The 19,046-nt window shown below is 49.6% G+C and overlaps 2 protein-coding genes across 7 annotated transcripts in view; both read left to right on the top strand.

Moving 5' to 3' along the window:
- Positions 1 to 859: 859 nt before the first annotated feature.
- On the top strand, positions 860 to 3,418 carry NHLRC4 (NHL repeat containing 4). Its single transcript, XM_053991834.1, has one exon. It carries the CDS (start codon positions 2,063 to 2,065, stop codon positions 3,185 to 3,187), a length of 1,125 nt encoding a protein of 374 aa, XP_053847809.1. The 5' UTR covers positions 860 to 2,062; the 3' UTR covers positions 3,188 to 3,418.
- Positions 3,419 to 4,504: 1,086 nt separating this feature from the next.
- Positions 4,505 to 19,046, top strand: part of PIGQ (phosphatidylinositol glycan anchor biosynthesis class Q) — a 38,534-nt gene continuing 23,992 nt past the window's right edge. For 2 of the 6 annotated variants that reach the window (XM_053991828.1, XM_053991831.1), the window contains exons 1-4: positions 5,552 to 6,174; positions 8,306 to 8,996; positions 14,551 to 14,682; positions 16,246 to 16,366. In XM_053991828.1, coding sequence (XP_053847803.1) covers positions 6,150 to 6,174; positions 8,306 to 8,996; positions 14,551 to 14,682; positions 16,246 to 16,366 — 969 coding nt within the window. In that variant the 5' untranslated portion in view covers positions 5,552 to 6,149. Of the gene's footprint in view, positions 5,243 to 5,551; positions 6,175 to 8,305; positions 8,997 to 14,550; positions 14,683 to 16,245; positions 16,367 to 19,046 lie in introns of those variants that run through there. The other 4 variants (XM_053991829.1, XM_053991832.1, XM_053991830.1 and 1 more) reach the window with 3 other exon arrangements.

Below are 19,046 nucleotides of genomic sequence, written 5' to 3'. Positions count from 1 at the left end.
AGACTTCAGGGCAATCGCCCGTCACTAACAACACAACATCCCTTGGTCCCACTGCCTTGAGCCCGGCGAGGGAGCAGGACAGAGCCGGTGGGAGGCCAGCACTGCCAGGGAAGGACAGGCAGCTGCCAGGACAGCAGAACTAAGGTACAGGATCTGTGCTGCTGAGCTTGTATCCACAGGTGGTTGGCCTGAGCTCTGTGGGGGACAGTGTCAGAGCCCTCTTCTTGGGTTTGGACCCCAAAGTAGTTCAAACTAGGCTCAGGACACAACATCAAGGGTCTGATGGCAGCTTTGGGTGTCCAGTGCCCAGGAAGTGAGGTGGGTGCTCCTGATGAGGGGTGTGTGGCAGCTGGCACATTGTCTCCCCAGCAGTGACTCAGTTTCCCCGGCAGTGACTCAGTTTCCCCATCTGTAAAATCCAGCTTCTTGGATTGAGGACTCTGTCCAGCTCTGAAGGAGGACCCTGACAAGCAGTCCTGGGATATGGAGGGCTTGTTTCCACCAAGCAGATCTCTGCTGCTGGAGACACAAGGCATAACCACCGTGGGGAAGAAAAGGCTGTTCCCAGGCCCCAAAACAGCAGAAATTGGATTTCCATCTGTATTCTCTCATCCCCACCTATGCGTATTTGCATTTGGTAACTCTGCAATTATTCAGGGATGGCTTTTAGATAGTTGAAGTATTTGCACATGAGAAGGACCATTTTGCACCATATGCCTTAACTTTCTTCAGCTATGGTCTGGGGAAATGTCACTTTTGTGAGCAGCATAAGGCACATGATCCAGGCAATCATGGGACATGGGGCAATAAAAGTAGAGTGATGGCTTGCAAACAACTCAAAACAGTCAAGTGTGCCCATTATAATTTTAATTATAATCACATTTAAAGCAAAGTAAAGCTATGCCTCTCCAGGAACTTTAATGAGGTCATATTTCTCTTAACATTTCACTTGCCAGCTCCTGGCTGTGTGTTGTAAGCCATGCTCCAGCCAGGCCTGGGGAGAACATAGCAAAGCTGGGCTCCCATCACTGCCTAGTTTTAAGACTGAGGGAGAGTGTGCAAAAGAAAACTGGGTTCTTACGGTGGCTCTCTTGCCTGAAAAAAATGGTGAATTTTGAATGTACGTTTCAGAGCAGAATCTCCTCTTTACTTCCTGATAAGTTGTTGGCTACTTCAGAAATAACTTGATCAGCAGGTGCTAATCTCTGCTCTCTGTCACAGGGACAGCACCCAGGGAATGGCTGGAGCTGTGGCAGGGCAGGTTTAGGTTGGAGATCAGGAAAGGTTCTTCCCCCAGAGGTGCTGGGCACTGCCCAAGCTCCTCAGGGAATTGGCACGGCTCTGAGGCTGCCAGAGCTCCAGGAGAATTTGGACAATGATCTCAGGGATGCCCAGGGTGAGATTGTTGGAGTGTCTTGTGCAGGGCCAGGAGCTGGACTGGATGATCCTGATGTGTCCCTTCCTGCTCAGGGTATTCTGTGATTCTATGAAACTATTTGGATGGGAAAGGGGCTGCCCTGAGTGAAGACATGCACTGGCCACATTTGACATCTGACATGTGGGAGTCAAGGAACGGTCACCCTGAGTGACTCAAGTGTTATCATGGATTGAGCTTGGTTTGGAGAGATAAGGCTCACAGAAAATAGGGGTAACAAGTGTTAAAGACCTGAAAGAAGTCACTATCTCAGGAACTGGGGAGTCTGAGGTCCCATTCAATAAATTCACACACAGGGCTCACCTTTACACAGGTAAACACATGTCAGGCCACGTCTGACACCAGTTGAGCTGTTAGAACTGTTGGACTTTTTCGGGTTGTTCCTCCAGCTGCAGGACCGCTTTGCTGACCCTTTAATTTCTATGCCATGGTCCTTGTTTGTCTTTATCTCATAATTAGCTGGCAATAAAGTGACATAGTCTCTCTGGCATGAAGTGAATCCAGACTAGCACCAACACCTTGACCCTGGGTAGATAGCAAACACCATAGCACGGCCTCAGAAATGGCAGCAGGCAGGGACAGTCATGGTCCTAACTGCTTCCCCCGAACAGGGACAAGAGATTTGTCATGGACTACACGCTGGAGACCAGCCAGCTAAAACAGAAACTTCTGAAAACCATCTACAGTCTCCAGCTGAAGTCATTTACCACACTGCAGTCAGCCAGCCCAGTGCTGCACAGCCAGCGTGGCATGGGCATGGTGACCCAGCACCAAGTCCACCAGCTGGCAGATAAGGCCAAAAGCCTGTGTGGAGATCTGGACAACATCAAGAACCTCCTCCACTATTGCCAGGATGACTTGGTCCAGCAGATTCCCAATCCCACTGGCAGCCGCTATGGGGGTGTCAGTGGAATCCATTGCTCCCTGGATGGCTCCATCTACGTGACAGCTGAGAGTGCTCCCTGGGTCCACGTGCTCAGCAGCACAGGCCACACACTGCAGTCCTTGCCCTGCCAACAAACGGGCAAGGGAGGCAGCATTTTCTTGCCGGAAGATGTGACTGTGACTAGGATGGGAATGGTGGCTGTAGCTGACATGGTGAATGAAGCCATCTGGGTCTTCAACCCTTACACCAACCTCTCCAAGGGGGAATGGATAAAGATCAGGAAGGTTGGTTCCCCCAGGGGTATTGGAATAGATTCCATGGGCAAGATCCTGGTAGCAGACTATGCACAAGGCCAAGTGCACAGCTTTGCTCTGGACCATACCTTCAGGGCACTCAATGTCCACTCTGTCCTGAATCTGCAGGGACCTCGCTACGTCAGTCCAGTGCCCAGTGGAGGCTTTGTGGTGAGCGAGGAGTGTGGAGACGTCAAGGTCTTTATGAGCAGCTGTAAGCTCCTCTGCTCCCTCAGCAGCAAATATGGACACCAGTTTGGCAACCCTGCTGGGGTCTGCGTGGACACGGATGGCAGCATCCTGGTGGCAGACGAGCAGCGCCGTACAGTCCACTTGTTCCCAGAGCATGGAGCTCCCATCTGCCTGGTGTCCACAGGGCTGCGGAGGCCTGCTGGCATGGCTTGCTCCTCCTCTGGGCACCTCCTTGTGGCAGACACAGAGGAGAACTGTGTCAAAGTCTTTAAGTACTGTGTGAGGCCCCCGTACAGACCCATCAATGCTGGGGCATCATGTGCTGACCCCAACCAAACACACAGGTGGGGAGGGGGGCTGGTTCCCCTGCAGCCCCACTGAGCTGTGCATCTGCTGGTGCGCTGAGAGCTCCACTGCTCTCACAGATTCCTGTAATGGAATCATGGAATGGTTTGGGTTGGGAGGGACTGTAAAGACCATTTCATGGCAGGGACATCTTCCACTATCCCAGGTTGTTTCAAACCCTGTCCAACCTGGCCTTGGACATTTCTAGGGATGGGACATTGCCCCAGACCTGACTGCCTGATGGCCCCCAGCTTCTCGAGGACTAGACCAGCTCTGGACCCACCAGAGTGTATAAAGGATGACCCAGCTACTCAGAATTGGCCTTGCATTGGTGCCTTGGCAAACTTGTTATCACCACATCCTTTATTCCTTGTGTGTTTTCCAAAGCTGATATAAATATTTCTCCTCTCTCCATGCAATTTTGATGTGCCATGGTCCCATCTTCCTGATGCCAGAGCATGACCAGAGGGGTAAGGCCATGCTAGAAGTCCATGCTCCATCACAGAATCACAGAATCACACAATGGTTTGGACTGGGTCCTTAAAAATCACCTAGATCTACACCCTGCCATAACTAGGGACACCTTCTATTAGATCGGGTTGCTCCAGGCCCTGTCCAGCCTGGCATGATTGAGCCAACTGGTCTGTCCTAATTCATTTCCAGGCTATTAGGGAGGGTTTTGAAATCAGAGAACAGCACACTGGATCTGCAGCAAACTACAGGAAAAGGGTAAGATGAAGGTAACTCCTTCTGTGCTGCATTCCTGACCTCTACAGGGAAGCAACAACCACTACACGGAGTAAATTCCATATGGAATCGTGGAACTCCTCACACTGCCTCACATCCTGGGGCAGACAACATCTTGTTGTCCTGTGGAGAGGAGGGCTCAGTGCCACGTCTGCTGCCTTTATCGGCAGGGGCCAGGGGAAGGCGGGCAGGGTGTGCCGGGGCAGGGACGGGTGTTTTGCTCTCCCCGCTCCAGTCCTCGGTGTGGGCACCGAGCTTAATGACTGCTCGGTCTCTGCTGATATCCCAGACCCAAGTCACCACCTTTCATCCCAAATGATCGCTGGAGAGGGCCTTGCTCCCTCCTGGCCCTGGAACAGGCACTGGACACTACAGACACCCCGTGGGGTTCTCCAGGACCCCTCTCCCTGCAGAGTGAGGCAAGCAGCAGGGAGTGGGGCTGCATGGTCTGCAGGAATGGGGGGATCAGCCTGACCCATCTCAGGAAGCTGAGCTCCCTCCCACAAGACCTAATCTCCACCATCTTATTTCCAATTCTGTGGCATCCAACAACAAAACTAAAACCCCAAATCTTCTATCTAGCCCACCCCCACTTCTGCACCTGCTCTCTCTTTCCATGTGGGACCACCTCATGCTGCCCAGCATCTTCCCAAGCTCACTGGCCCAAGCCCGCTGCCGGATCACAGGACAAAGCTCTTGGGCGCCTGTGGGCTCCCGTGGGTCTCTGCTGGGCCAGGCATCCACTGAGGCGGTCAAAATGGGGGGGTCAAGAGGGTCCCATCAGCAGAGCCGAGTCCCTCGCCAGTGTGATGGGGGACAACGGGGTTCCCTGAGGAAAGGTGAGTCCTTGGACTTTGGGGATGAGGGACAACGGGGTACCACATGGAAAGGTGCCTGGCCTGTGGGATGAGAGACAGCAGGGTCCTGTGAGAACAGCGGAGCCCCTCGATTTTGGGAGCAGAGGACAGCGGGGTCCCGTGAGGACAGGTGAGCCCCTGTCCTGTGGGGATGGAGCCAACAGCGTCCCGTGAGCACAGCCGAGCCCCTGGCTCCGCTCCAGCCCGGGCGGTGGCAGGGCAGGCGGGGGGCACTGCCGCTCCTTATCGCGCGGCTCAGGCGGCCCCGCCGCTCTCGGGGCCGGCGGGAAGGCGCTGGGACGAGCCTGGGGAGCGGCGCTGCCGGGAGCGGGGCCGGCGGGGCCCGACAGGCCGGGAGCGGGGAGCCGGGACACCACGGAACGCGGGCGGCGGGTGGCGGCGCCGGCCGGGCCCGTCCGGCTGCACGACCCGGCGGCAGCGGCGTCTCCGAGCAACCGCGGGCGGAAGCGGCGGCGCGGAGCGGGCGGTAGGAGCGGGGCGGGCCGGGCCGGGCGCGGGGCCTGCGCGGGCACCGGGGAGCCCCCGCCGGGCCGGGGGCAGCGCCGGGCCCCTCGCGACACTGAGGGGCTGGAGCGCGTCCAGAGAAGGGAACAGAGCTGGGGAAAGGGCTGGAGCACCAGGAGGGGCTGAGGGAGATGGGAAAGGGGCTCAGCCTGAAGAAAAGGAGGCTCAGGAGGGACCTTGTGGCTCTGCACAACTCCCTGAGAGGAGGGGACAGCCAGGGGGGAGTCAGGTTCTGCTCCCAGGGAACAGGGACATGACAAGGGGAAATGCTTTTAAGTTGTGCCAGGAGAGGTTTAATTCTTATATAGATAGGATAGATGGGGAAATTTCATCACACAAAGCATTCTTAGGCACTGTCACAGGCTGCCTGGGGAAGTGATGGAATGCCAGCCCTGGAAGTGTTCAAAAAGCCGTGTGCATGTGGCACCTGAGGGCATGGTTTAGTAGTGGTGGTGGTGGTGGTGCTGGGGGAATGACTGGACTTGGTGGTCTTAGAGGACTTTTCCAACCTTTACAATTCCAAGGTTCTATGATTCTTTATATCCTGGCCCTAACCCCCCTGCAAGGATCGTGGGATGCTCAGGTGTGGGTCTGCTATGGGATCAGTCCCCCTTCGCACCCTGTGGCCACAGGGCAGCCTCTGGGGTGAGACCTTGGCCACATCCCACCATTCACCTTTGCTTTTCTAACAAAAAATCTGGAAGTAATCAGTCCTGGGGTCCTGTATTCATTTGTTGGTTGCATTAACACATTTTAGGTGGTGTTTATTTTGTTCATTTTGGTGACCTGAGGTCATTGCACTGGTGCTCTCAAGGAAAGGTGGGTGTTTTCAGCAGAAATAGGTGGATCTCAAAGATTTTAGGCACTTGATGAACAGGGACTGCATGAGCATTGGTAAGATTTTTCTGTTAAAATTAGCAGCAGTGAAGCAGTTGACTGTGATGACATTTGATATTTCAGTCTATTGAAATGAATGAGGTAGATGCATGACAAGTCGTGGTTTCGGGAATATGAGAACATTAACATAAGAATAGTTGATCAGCCAGGTTTTCAACTATCAAGATATTTTGTGCAGCCTGAAAATCATACCAGAATGTTCTCTGCCATGTCTCAAGCAGCCAAAGGGCAGATCATTTGACCTGAGCTATAGTCAGAGTAGTTGGGTGCATAAAACTATACTAATTTTAAAAGCTGGGGACGTTGTAAGAGGAAGAACTCACAAACTAGAGAAGATAAGGATGACAAGTGTTTCTGCTCCATGAGAAGTTTTCCCAGAGGATTGTGGTTATCTTTAAAAACAATCTCGGTGAAAAATAAGTGTGTGTATGAAGAGTCAGTTGACAATTCCTCTCTGAAATGTCCAGTGGATAGACAGACCTTTAAGGACAGCCGTGCATAGACACTGAGAGTCTTTTGTAGCAATACTCACAACAACTCTCTCTGTTTCGATGGGAAAAATATCATGGGACTATCTTTGATGTTTTTCCTTGGAAGGAATTTTCCCTTTTACTGCAAAACTGCAAAGTACATCCTAAGACTTCCCTCTCCTGAGGAATTTTGTTGGCAGTGTGGTGCTGGAAGCACAGTGTTTATAGGTCCTGAATGCACCCAGCACTGGCCCTTGCTGCTCCAGAGATCCTCCAACCTCCAGCAAGATCTAGAGGCCACAGAGGGACTTCATTTCTCCCTCTTTGAGCAGAGGGATAACCTCAGAGACGTGGAGTCTGTGAGGAAGCAGGATCTCAGAAGAATCATAGATCATAGAATGGTTTGACATGGAAAGGACTTTATAGAGCATCTCGTTCCACTCCCTGCCACAGGCAGGGACCTTCCACTGTCCCAGGTTGCTCCAAGCCCCATCCAACCTGGCCTTAGACACTGCCAGGAATGGGGAGTCCACAACTCCCCAGAGTACCCCACTGTGAGTGATAAACCCCAGAGGTTAATCACTCCCTATAACTGCTCCTCCATCCCTCTGTGCTGTAGGAAATTCCCAGGTGCTGAGCTTTACTGGCTCAGCTCTTCTCTCCTAAGGGAGAGGAAAAAGAAAAGCCACCAGGCCCTTCCTGGTGCGCATCCTCTCCATGTTGTAAACACCCTCTGTGTTCCCTTTCCAACTGACTGGTCCCTTGCAGAGGAGCAGCCTCAGGGCCCTGTGGAGTTTCACATCCCTAACAAAGCACTGAAGGACGGGAAAGGACAGCGGGCGCCGGATGCTGCCTGTTCTGCGCCAGCGCCCTCCTTACTGCAATTATATTCCTGTTAGAAACCTCCACCTTATTTAAAGAGACACTGTCAACTGCCTCAAAGCTCCTTTCTGGAAAAGTCTCCCAAGGCCACTGAGATGTGTTCTTAGTGATGGGGAGAAAAGCACTAAAGATAAAGAGCGCTGATAAAGTAGAGGTGCTTCTCATTTTTTAGGCTGTTGAATCTAATGAATTAAAACTACTTCAATTAATCGCTATAGTCCCTTCTGACAAAATTATTATCTCAGTTTCCAGATGAGAGGAGTGAGGCAGAAGGAGCCTGTGAGGTTGCTCTGTGAGTTTGCTGCAGAGCTCTGGGTTGTAAGGTGGTAAAGGAGACTGAATAGCGTGAAGCAGTGTTTGATTGTTGGTAGCAGCAGGAAATACTCCCCGGAGGCACCACGGTGAGCTATGATGTAGTCCCTTCTCTAGTGCATCCAGCGTGGGATCCAAGATCTAAGGCTGGGTGAATGCCAGATCTTGGCTGGTCTGATGGGCTTTGCTTATCTGGGTACCACCATGAAAGGCCTTTCCAGGACTGGGAGAAGGGCTTTACTGGTAAACTCCAGGCTCACCTTCCCTCACTTCAAAGACTGCAGATCATCAGGAGCTTCCTGAATGTGTGTATGGCTGTTGGCTGTCACTAATGTCATTACTGAAGTGGTTGGGCTTAGTGTTTTCGAACATGCTTACTTCTCCTCTCTGGTGGCTTTGGCCAGCTCAGATTTTTCTTACATTTACTCACCATCCTCAAGTTTAATTTTTGTGTTTATTGGCAGGTGTACGTCCCTGCAGGGTCACTGCCATGGTACTGAAGGTGTTCTTTCCATCGTGCTGCTCCTCAGCAGACAGCGGCATTTTGATCGGCCGCTGGATCTCTGAGCAGAACTCTGCTGTCATCCTTGCTGTGGTACACTTCCCCTTTATTCCTGTCCAGGTGAAGCAGTACCTTGGGGAAGTTCAGCGCGTGACTAAAGTCACTGTTTCTGTGCTTGGCTCATGGAGCAATAGCAAACAGGAGAAAGAAGAGAGTCTCAGTGAGTTCTTGGAAGACCTTGGGACCATATTCTGCCATGAGCCATGGATCCAGATAAGCAAAGAGGGAGACAGCAAATTCTGGAGCTGTTCTATCCTTCAGAAACACTCTAAGAACCCTCAGGAGGAAGAAATCATCTTGGTGTACTATGACCAGCGCAAGGTCATGCTTTCCCATCTGCACCCCCCTTTGGACACAGCTGACCAGAGGGCAGAGGATGCCTCAAAGCTCTCGGCCATCTTTGACACGGTGGCCAGGAGCCAGGTCCTGTTCATGACAGACAGGTACGACGAGGGGCCCATCAAGCTGACCCACTGGCAGTCGGATGGGGTGGAGGCCAGTATCATCGTGGAGCTGCTGAAGCAGGCCTCTGTGCCTGCCTGCATGCTGCTGACATTCCTGCTTTCAGTGGTCTCTGGGATCTGCAGGAGCAGGTAGGTGATGTGACATCACCCAGCTTGTTTTGCCTGGAAATGTAATTCGTGTTTAGGCATTGCAGGACTACTGCTCAACCCCAGTGAGAAATGTGATACAAAATTGTTCTGTTGGAAACAGGCTGCTGCCAGAGGTACTGTTAGAGCTCCACTCCAGCAGGAAAACACAAGGTCAAAGGCTCCCTAAGAACTCTTCATGGAGCTGGGAGGTTTTCTGGGGAGGCATTCATGTCCTCCCCATTTGCAGCAGGGATAGTTCAGCCCTGCTTCAGTTTCAACACAGCTGAAACAGTGGCTTTCCAGCTATTCTGTGGCTGACAGAATGACATGAGGCTCTCCTTAATGGCTCCATAGCTGGGGACTCCCTCCTCCCTGTTTGCTGTAAGTCCCTTTGCAGCTGTGAAACATCAGCAAATACTGTTTCTAAATCTATCCTCTCTCCAAGAGACTGTGGTCCTGCAACCTTAGCACTTTACAGAAGTTTAGAGGGATTGCTGCTCAGCCTGAATCTTTGGTGAAATCCTATTCTCACAACTGTGAGCCTGAATAGAGTGCTCCAAATGTAACATGTGCAAGTGCTTGGACTGAAAGCTAGTTCTGAGCAGATTTGCAGGGAAGAAACTTAGAATCATGGAATCATTTACGTTGGAAAGGCCCTTTAAGAGTCCAGCCATTAACCCAGCACTGCCAATACCACCACTAACCCATGCTTCCAAGTGCCACGTGTTTTTTGAATACTTGCAGGGATGGTCATTCCACCACTGCAGCTGCCTGGAGAGGTTGTGACAGAGAGGAGTGGAGTTCTGGTTCTAAGCTGCAAGGGGACACTGTAATTGATGAAATTTTGATAATAGCTACTACTGTATTCATGGATAAATCTTTTTAAGCACAGCCTAAAGGAATGGAAGTATTTAACAGATTTCTAATTGTGTGATACGGTTGTAAAAGAATTACAGTGAAACTCTTCCCATGCAAAGGTTTTCTGAGCAGTTGGGTTACACAGTCTGGTACACAAAGGAAAAGCTGTCCAGTTTTGGATTATTGGAAGAGATTGAGATTCAAATCTGATATCGTCGAGGACCCCTGTGTCCTGGGACTGCTCTGTAGATACTGTGTGTTAGTGGTTCTTACGGTGATTAAGTCACAACTTTGTGGTTGGGCAGAAGATTTGGAGTCAGCTCCAAGGGTCCTTTTTCTGTCTGTGTGCCACCACCAACAGACAGGATGATTCTTTTCTGCACAGGCACTTGGTCTCACTTGGTCCCACCTCAATTGGTGCCAGGATTCAGGCCAGGCTTGGAATCAGGTTAAGCCCAGGCCTTGCCAGCATCCAGTCGCAGTCTGCAGTCTAAACACAAGTTGGGAGCTCAAGCTCAGCTTGAGCAGGTTGGGCCCAGATAGCTGCTACCAAGCTTCTCAGGAATCCTGACTTCAGCTTTTCCTAGGGCCAGGATGTTTTGAGGTAGAGCAGCAGCCAGCTGTACCTGGCAGCAGGCAGAATGCAAGGCTTGCTGTGCATAAACCTGCACTGAGCCTGTCCTTAGCCTTGTGAGGCAGAGCTTTCTCTCTCCCTTGTTTTACTCACCTGCAGTATCACCTTTATATTTACTTATCTCATACGTGTTTTAAAACATCAGTCTTGGAGAACAGAGTACTTAACTTTATAACAAGTCTCCTGCTTGACCTTCTAAGTAATTTCAAGGAATTTGGTTCCATTTTGTACCATATGATGTGTGGTACAACCTCCTTCATGCCAACATACTCGAGGTGGGAAGGGTTCAAGACGTCACGTGCAGGTGTCCTTCCAGTCCCCTCCTCCCCATGCTGGGACAGGACATTCCATAAAATAAGATTCACTGTTTTTTTTTTTCTCCTTCAGGTCACAGGACTTCTTTCTTTCTGTTTTTTTGTGATGTTAAGAGATAGTCAGCTTTGAAAGGCTAAAGAAAGAGATCAGCAATGTCCTCTCAGGCTGGGGAGGCTTGGGCATTTTTGGATAAGCCCCTGTTGTGTTTGTGTATTTGCATGAGAGAAGCAGGGCAGCAGTGTTGGAAATCTCAGGGAGTGAGTCGCTGCCATCCCTCCAAGCTCATCCCGTGCTCCCAAGTCCTGCACATCCTGAATTAAGGCATTTCTTCAGCACCACCGTGTGCTAAGGGGTGGCCATTGCGATTCTACTTCAGAGGAACTTGGGGGCAGCATTCCCATTGTCCCTGAAGATCTCTGCGCTTGGGGACATTTGGATGTTTTAGTCTTAAGGCAATAAATTCCATGTGCTTGTTTTAAAAAAAGTCTGTTTGTAAGCACCTCCAATTCCTCATCCAAAAGGAGGCACTGCTCCTGCAGTTTCTAGGACACGCAGGAGTTCTGGTTAATGGAGCTTAATATTTGCATGTGATCCAGATTTGGAAAGATTGCTTTTCATCTGGTATCTGAAAATTCCCCTCTCACTCTTGAGAAAAAACTGAATTGGAAAATCAAGACTTACTCATGGAGGCTATGTTAATTTATTGCTAAAATGCCATATATTTGGAAATACCCCAAAGACCTCCTGCTGCTTAAATAATGCAGTGACACAACGTCACTGGATTTTTGTTGAGTTTTTTAATCTGGTTGGTTTTCCATTGAAGTTCTGAAAATGGTTCTATATACTGTGTTCTAAACAAGTGGGAGTATTTCTAGCAATGCACAGTTGATGTGCAAAGGGGTAAGAGACCACGCAAGGAATATTTTTTTGCTTTCTTCCTCAGTCCTCACAGAGAGGAGAGTTCCTATAGCACATCTTGCAGCTGCTCTATTGAGCTTTTTGCAGTGTGTTTGTATTTTTATTTCAATAAGTATGTGTATGTATTTCCAAAGAAAGTATGTGAGTGGAATAGAGGTTGTGCTTGTGGTGGTGAGTGAAAAGACAGTCAGTTGTAGCACAGACAAGGACATCCCTGTGATGTGTTTTTGGCCCCATGGTGTCCAATTGAGGAGCTGAACCATTGCAGGCTGCACAATTTTGTGGTGCTCTGGGGATGAGGCTGCTTTGAGAATTATTCCCACTTGTGCAAGACATTCCTCAGGCAGAAAACAGCAGCCTGTCCTTTCTCTTGGCCAGGGGTGTCAGACTGGGGGTGACCCAGGTGCTGGTTGCCTCCAGCTAGAGGAGCAGCCATGGGTGGTGAGAGACACCCACTGCTGAGAGAGGATGAGACTATCACCCAGTGAGTGTGTAGTGTAGCACAGGGCCCCAGAGCTGCTGCTTTCTGCCTGAGCTGACAGGATCTGGCAGCTCTGTTTGACCCATAATTCTTCACCTTCAGCCATCTGTACGTAATCCCACAGGTAGAGCGTTCCTGCTTCCCCTTCTTTACATTTCAAGTTCAATCTCTGCTCTAGTCAAGTTTTGCCACACCAGAGTTTGTAACCACTGAGCTGGGGCATAATTGGAAGGGAAAACGCGTCTGCTCTCGTGCCTTGGTGAATCTGTGAGCGCAGGTGTGTGTGATCAGTGGCCAGAGCAGTCACCCCCTCTCCCTCCCCTGCACGGTGCTCTTTTCTCCACCGCCTCAGCTCCCTCCTCCTGACAAGTCAGCTGAGGAACAGTGCATTCATTTGTCTCCAAGGTGGGAGGCTGTAGCGCAGAGCTGAGTAACTTGGAGACCTCAAATTAAGAATGATTCACAGTACACTGCGTGTGTTTCAAACCCAATGTGTCTGAAATTTGAATGGGGAGGGAGGGGGAAGAGGGGGACTTCAACACTCTGGTCCTTAAGCTGACAAACGATGCACAAAGTGGGGTTCAAAGGGCTCGGGAGGGTGTGGGGAGGAAAGGGACAGCAGCCCCAGGGAACTGAGCAGGGTTTGGAGGAACCATACCCTTGTGATTGGTGTGAATTGTGTAAATAGCAGTGGGCACCCCAGTGTGCTCATCCTGGCCAGTCGTGGAGGCATCTGCTGCTGGGCATGGGCTGGCATGCTCCGGGTGAAATACATGGAAGGCACGCACAGTTTGCAGGGACATCCATCTCCAGGCCATGCTCAGTAATGATCCAAGCAGCTGTGCAATTTTCAGGGTGAAGCAGTATATAAGGAATAATGGTATCGTGTGAAATGAAAGTAACCTCAAAAACTGTGCCAAAGCAGCACAGGAGAGTAAATGAAGTGACTAAAAGTGACTGTGGATTCCTGGACCTGTAACAAAAAACAGCAAAACACTGTGAAAGTAGTGCAACAACTGCACTGACTGGTGGAGTGTACTCCTTTGTACAGGAGAGAAGTGATCCAGATTAGATCCACATTAGAATTTATCCCCCAAACCAAACTTGGTGCCATGTGTTGCTGTGGTTTCTGTGACCAGCTTGTTCCCAGTACTGTGTCACTTCAGCCTGCACAAATCACCAACTGTCCTTGCTTTATAGGTTGTGTGGTAATAAAAGTAACTCCCCAAAATAATTGAGCATCATTTTGTACTTTTCTTCTGAGTCATAAGAAAAGAACCTTGTGACTGTTTCCTCCCCTACAGGCCTAATGTGGATGTTAACTTTGAAACCTAATTAAATGCTAAATGTTGTGTTATCTACATAATGCTGGTCACTGCAAGGCAATGGAGAGGAGGTAGAAGTGAAGACCCTGAAAAAACAATTTGGAAGTAATAAAGGAAAAAAAAAAAGAGAAGGGAAGAAAAAAGAAAAGAGGTAGGGGAAGGGACATAAACTGCATGTAAGGCACAGTTGTTTGTTATATGAGGCTCATACCACGCAGAGGCTTGTGATCACCTCTACTCTGGAGCCAGGCTCCCAGAGCTGGAGGGGTTCACCTGGAGACCTGAGACCTTGGGGGACCTTAGAGTCCCTTCCAGTGCCTAAAGGGGCTCCAGGAGAGCTGGAGAGTGACTTTGAACAAGATATGGAGGGAAGGGACAAGGGGGAATGGCATCCCACTGCCAGAGGACAGGGTTAGATGGGATATTGGGAAGGCTTTGTTCCTTGGGAGGGTGAGGAGGCCCTGGCACAGAGTGCCCAGAGCAGCTGTGGCTGGCCCTGGATCCCTGGCAGTGCCCAAGGCCAGGTTGGACAAGGCTTGGAGCAGCCTGGGACAGTGGAAGGTGTCCCTGCCCATGGCAGGGGGGTGGAATGAGATGAGCCTTAAGGTCCCTTCCAACCCAAACCATTCCGTGATCCGTGATGAGTAACACTGGGGTTTGTGCAGCAGTTACACCGTGTTGTATTGTTGCACTGAACACAACTTGACTCTGCTCTCCTGGAGACTGGAGCATTGTGCAAGCCCAGTGATGCATCCAAAAGCAGAGGTTGGAATCAGGATTGCTTTGTGGCTTCCTTGGAAGAGTGAGACATGGTTTGACAGAGTGCAAATGAGAGCTTGGTTTGCCTGCATGTCTTAGTCTGGCAAGGCTGCCTTAATTCTGTTAACCTTTCAGAGAGTCATTAACATCTAATCACCAGCTCTGGTTGCATAACCTTAACTTCACACTGACTGTTTTGCATGGATGCTGGCCTGCCTGCTGCATGGCAAAGGCAAGAGGAGACATTCCCATGTGTTTCTGCAGGGTGCTGAAGTTTTGGCCTTTGTCTTTCTTGTGGAGCAAACTCTCAACTTGTGAGCAGCTGGGACATCGCCTGCAGCACCTCCAGGTCATCAGCAGCAACAAGAAGGCTCAAAACCAAAGTCAGCTGATGAGGTATGGAGTATATGTAAAGTTGTGTGTGTCTTGGCTCTATTCCTGTCTCCTGTGGGGAACCCAAACCATGGATCCCATGCCTGGACAGTACTAGGTCCTCACTGCACCCTATCATGTTGCTCTATTCCCTGCTAGTTTGCATATCTTTACTCTGCACTGTATTCATATGCATATATATTTGTATTTTTATGTGTTAATCATGCCTTTTGCCAGATACCTGCCTTTTTCCCTAGCCCAGGAAAGGCAACTGGGATATTGCACCCCAAAAGCTTGTACTGCACCCATGTGTGAGTGCTTTGCTGTCACTACTCCCACAGGCTCATTGCTTTCACATGTGCTGCTGTCAACCATGGCCATCCATCAGTGTTCAGTGGCACTTTCCATAAGAGCAGAAAGGTTTAAATGCTCCCCTTTTTCACCCACTCTTTTGGGGAAGCTTTTTGTGCAGAAACTGCAGACCAGAGACTCCACTTACACGGTTAGAACAGTAACAAAGTGTAAGAGAAAAAGCAAACATGCAGAACAGTGAGAGGAACAGAGCAGAGATCTGAGACAGATATTGGATGCCCTACGGCTCTTCCACAGCCAGCCTTGTTCTGTGTGGTTCTCTGATCCTGCAGTAATAGACTCCCAGGGAACACTTAAAATAGATTAACAGATTTGAAGGCCAAAAGTAACTGTGGTTGTTCAGTCTGATTCCTGAATAGCTCACGTCATGGAATTCCATTCAGAAGCTCTAGCAAGGAAGGGGCAGCTCAGCAGCCCTTCTGGGTTTGTGTATGAACCCATACCCACTATTTATTGCCTCGTCTGGGAAAGCCAACTGATCTCAATGTGAATGTGCCAAGTGCTGCTGCCCTTGGTACTGGTAATTGGTAAATCCCCCCTGAGTGTGTGTATACCTTTCTGTCTAACATTCCTCTTTGTAGCTTCAATCCCATCTTTGCTCCCTACTAAGAAAGGTTTTGTGGTGTGGCAGGCTCTGAGTGGCTCTGAGTTTAGAATCATGGAATCACAGAATATCCTGAGTGGGAAGGGACCCACAGGGATCATCCAGCCCAGCTCCTTGCCCTTCCACAGACACCCCATCAATCCCACCCTGTGCATCCCTGAGATCATTGTCCAAGCACTCCTGGAGCTCTGGCAGCCTCAGGGTTGTGCCCATTCCCTGGGGAGCCTGGGCAGTGCCAGCACCATCTGGGGCAAGAGCCTTTCCTGATCTCCAACCTAAACCTGCCCTGGCCCAGCTCCAGCCATTCCCTTGGGTCCTGTCCCTGGTCACAGATCGGAGCTGCTCCTCAGGAGAGAGCTGTAAACAGCTGTGAGGGCTCCCTTCAGTCTTCCCTTCTCCAGGCTGAACAAACCTCTCCTGTGCTTGGCTACATGAGGAGCAGCACACCAGTGGAAGTGAAAAGATTCCAAAATTGTTCCTCTGCAGTGAGTTGTCCTGGTGTCCCTGGGACATTAAAGGTGCTACATAAGCGAAGCAAACAACTGTCATTGAAACATTAAACACTGTCCTTCCTTTTTCTCTAACTCTGTTTTTCTCTACCCTGCCTGCAGGAAAGCCAACATCTTTGTGTCTCTGCTGATTGATGTGGCCCTGGGGATACTGCTGATGTCGTGGCTGTACAGGAAGAACCGCATTGGTCACCTTGCTGACACTCTCATCCCTGTGGCTGACGTAAGTCTGGCCAAATCTGATCCCCTTTCACCTGCTCTGGGTTGGTTGTTAAGGAGGCAATGCCTCACACACAAGCTTTCAGAGAGACCTGTCTGAAGTCATGCAAATTAGGTCTCCTCAAGAACAGTGAAATCTTCAAATCAAGCCTGTTGGGGCTGCTCAAAAGAAACTCAGCTCTGCTTTGCATGTGCTGTGAATAGTAATTAGATGTTTATGGGAGGGCTCCTCCAGCTTCTAAAGAACAATTATGGCTTGGACAGAGCTCTGCAACTACAGGTTGGGAGCCACTATGGAGCCATAGTGCTTTTTTTTTTTTTTTTTTTTCTTCTGGAGTCAACAGAAAGTGTCCTCAAGTTGTTACTATATGGGTTGTTCGTGGTGAAAAAAAAAGCTGTAACCTGGGTTGAGTCTGATAAACTGCTGGAAAGTCAAATATGATAAGCAGTGCAGCTGTGCTTGTGGAAGGAGTTTCATGGGGAAGTCCAAAGGCTTTGCTGGTCAGGGTACAAACACCTGAAATCCTGCCTAAGAGCTCTGGGATATGGCTAAACTAGGAAAACCTGCCATGTGTTGTGATTTTCTTAAACATAACTCCTCTTGCTCACTGAAATCCCTCAACATCATCAGAAATTCACAGATAGCGAGTATGATTCACACTGTCCTGCTCTTCTGGTGGTTCATTTTAGGTGCAGAGCTCCAGTGTATCTGTTTAGTGGCAGTAAGGAACATACTTTAGAGGCTGGAGACCAGACCACTAATCTGAGGTCAGGGTCAGCTCTCTTTTAAGAGCTTCTGTGTCTTGGGATTACATGTGCAGCCAATTTTGAGCCCTGCCATGCAGCTGCACAGCCTAATCCTTTCTCTGCCCACTTTTCTCTCATTTCTGAATGGATCTTTCCATTGGTTTCTTTCTAGTAGCTGGAGAATGTCTTCCCTCTGCTCTTTCTCCAGCTTCTTGGTTGGGAAGAATTTGATTTTGATCAGAGAATTCCAGCAGCAGTTTATTTTTTCCTACTTATGCTGCATTTCCTGGGAAGACCATTTTCCTTGACGATGATCTTTTTGATTCATGTCTAACTCCTTAATTATTGCAAGGTCTCTGATCATTCTTGTACATGCTGGACTTTCAGAAAGCATGTATGGATTGTCCAGCATAGCTGTGGATCAGAATTATTGCTGGTTTTCTTACCTTTCATAGTCAAACTTTTAAGGACAGCATGTGTGCTGTAGACAGTACTCAGCAGCAGTGGTGGGTAGAGAGAGCCACATCTATTGCATGACACTTGGTCTTGCGTTTGAGCTATACACTGCAAATATTCTTCTAAGCCTTATTCCTACATCTTTTCCCTTACAGATACTTCAGCTGGAGAAGTTTTAAGTTCTCTAGAGCTTTCCCTTTGGGATTATTGGAAGTGCCCAGCTCTCAGAAATCTGATTTCTTAACAAGTTTGCAGGGAAGTGGCTTTGGCTGCATTCCTGGTTGCACAGGTGGCTCTGGGAGGGATTCCATCTGCCCAGTGCCTTTGGCAGATGGACGCTCTCTGTGTTCAAGGTGTGTTCAACCCCAGCACCTGTCCTGGACAGGCTTTCTTGTGAGGGTTGCTTGTTTGTTCCTCTTTCAGTAATTTAGCTCATCTTTCACTCAACATTTGCATCACAGTGACAGCTATCTTCACCAAGTCTCCTCCATGTTGGACTCTGTTACTTGGCTATCACCAAGAGCTGTTTGCTTTCCTTCCTGGAAGTGCTGACTCCTCCATGTCTGGGGGGGGCTGATAGCCAGACAGTGCCTTTCTTCCCTGTTTTTCCAGGCTTATCAGTTCAGGCCACTCACAATTCTTCTTTTTTCCAGCCTTACTTTCTTCTTTCAAGCATATGAGATTGTGGGCATAAAATCATTTGGAGTCTTCTTACTCCCTTTGCTGGGCATTGATTTATATGCATTACGTGCAGGCCTTAAAAAATGCAGATCTGAGTGATCCCAAAATATACCAATGACTTTAGCATGTGGTGTGCAAGCCAGCACCACTTCTTTTCCAGTATGACAGCAAAATCTCCCCTCAGCCATTCAGCAGTAGGTTTCCTCTCTGCTGCTGAGTGTCCATCTGGTCTGCATTATTCCCATCACTGGGTTTTCTCAAGTGCTTGTGTGTTGCCAAGTTCAGTAACTCAGCATTCCCTGTGTGCAGAGAGCCCCTGCTCCTTCCCTAACACTCTTCTGCTTTGAGCTGTGCCCAGATATGCTGATAGCACTGACCCTACACCTCTGTGTCTGTTGGTAAATAGAACATTGGATATCTCTGCCCAGGGAGCACTGGGCAGAGCACTGGGAGCACTGCCCAGGCTCCCCAGGGAATGGGCACGGTCCTGAGGCTGCCAGAGCTCCAGGAGCGTTTGGACAATGATCTCAGGGATGCCCAGGGTGGGATTGTTGGGGTGTCTGGGCAGGGCCAGGAGCTGGCCTGGATGATCCCTGTGGGTCCCTTCCCACTCAGGATATTCTGTGTTGCTATTATAATAAGATTGTTATGTATAATAAGGCTATATACATAACCTCACTTTAACCTTATTGATTTTAATATTGACAGGCTACCTTTATATAACACATAACCGTATTGGTTTGGTTGATTGATTTTAACATTGACAAAATCCCAGCTGTGTGGGGCCTGGATACAGTGCT

The sequence above is a fragment of the Vidua macroura genome, chromosome 16, assembly GCF_024509145.1.
Source record: "Vidua macroura isolate BioBank_ID:100142 chromosome 16, ASM2450914v1, whole genome shotgun sequence".
NCBI lineage: Eukaryota > Metazoa > Chordata > Aves > Passeriformes > Viduidae > Vidua > Vidua macroura.
This window is presented reverse-complemented; position numbering and strand designations above follow the sequence as displayed.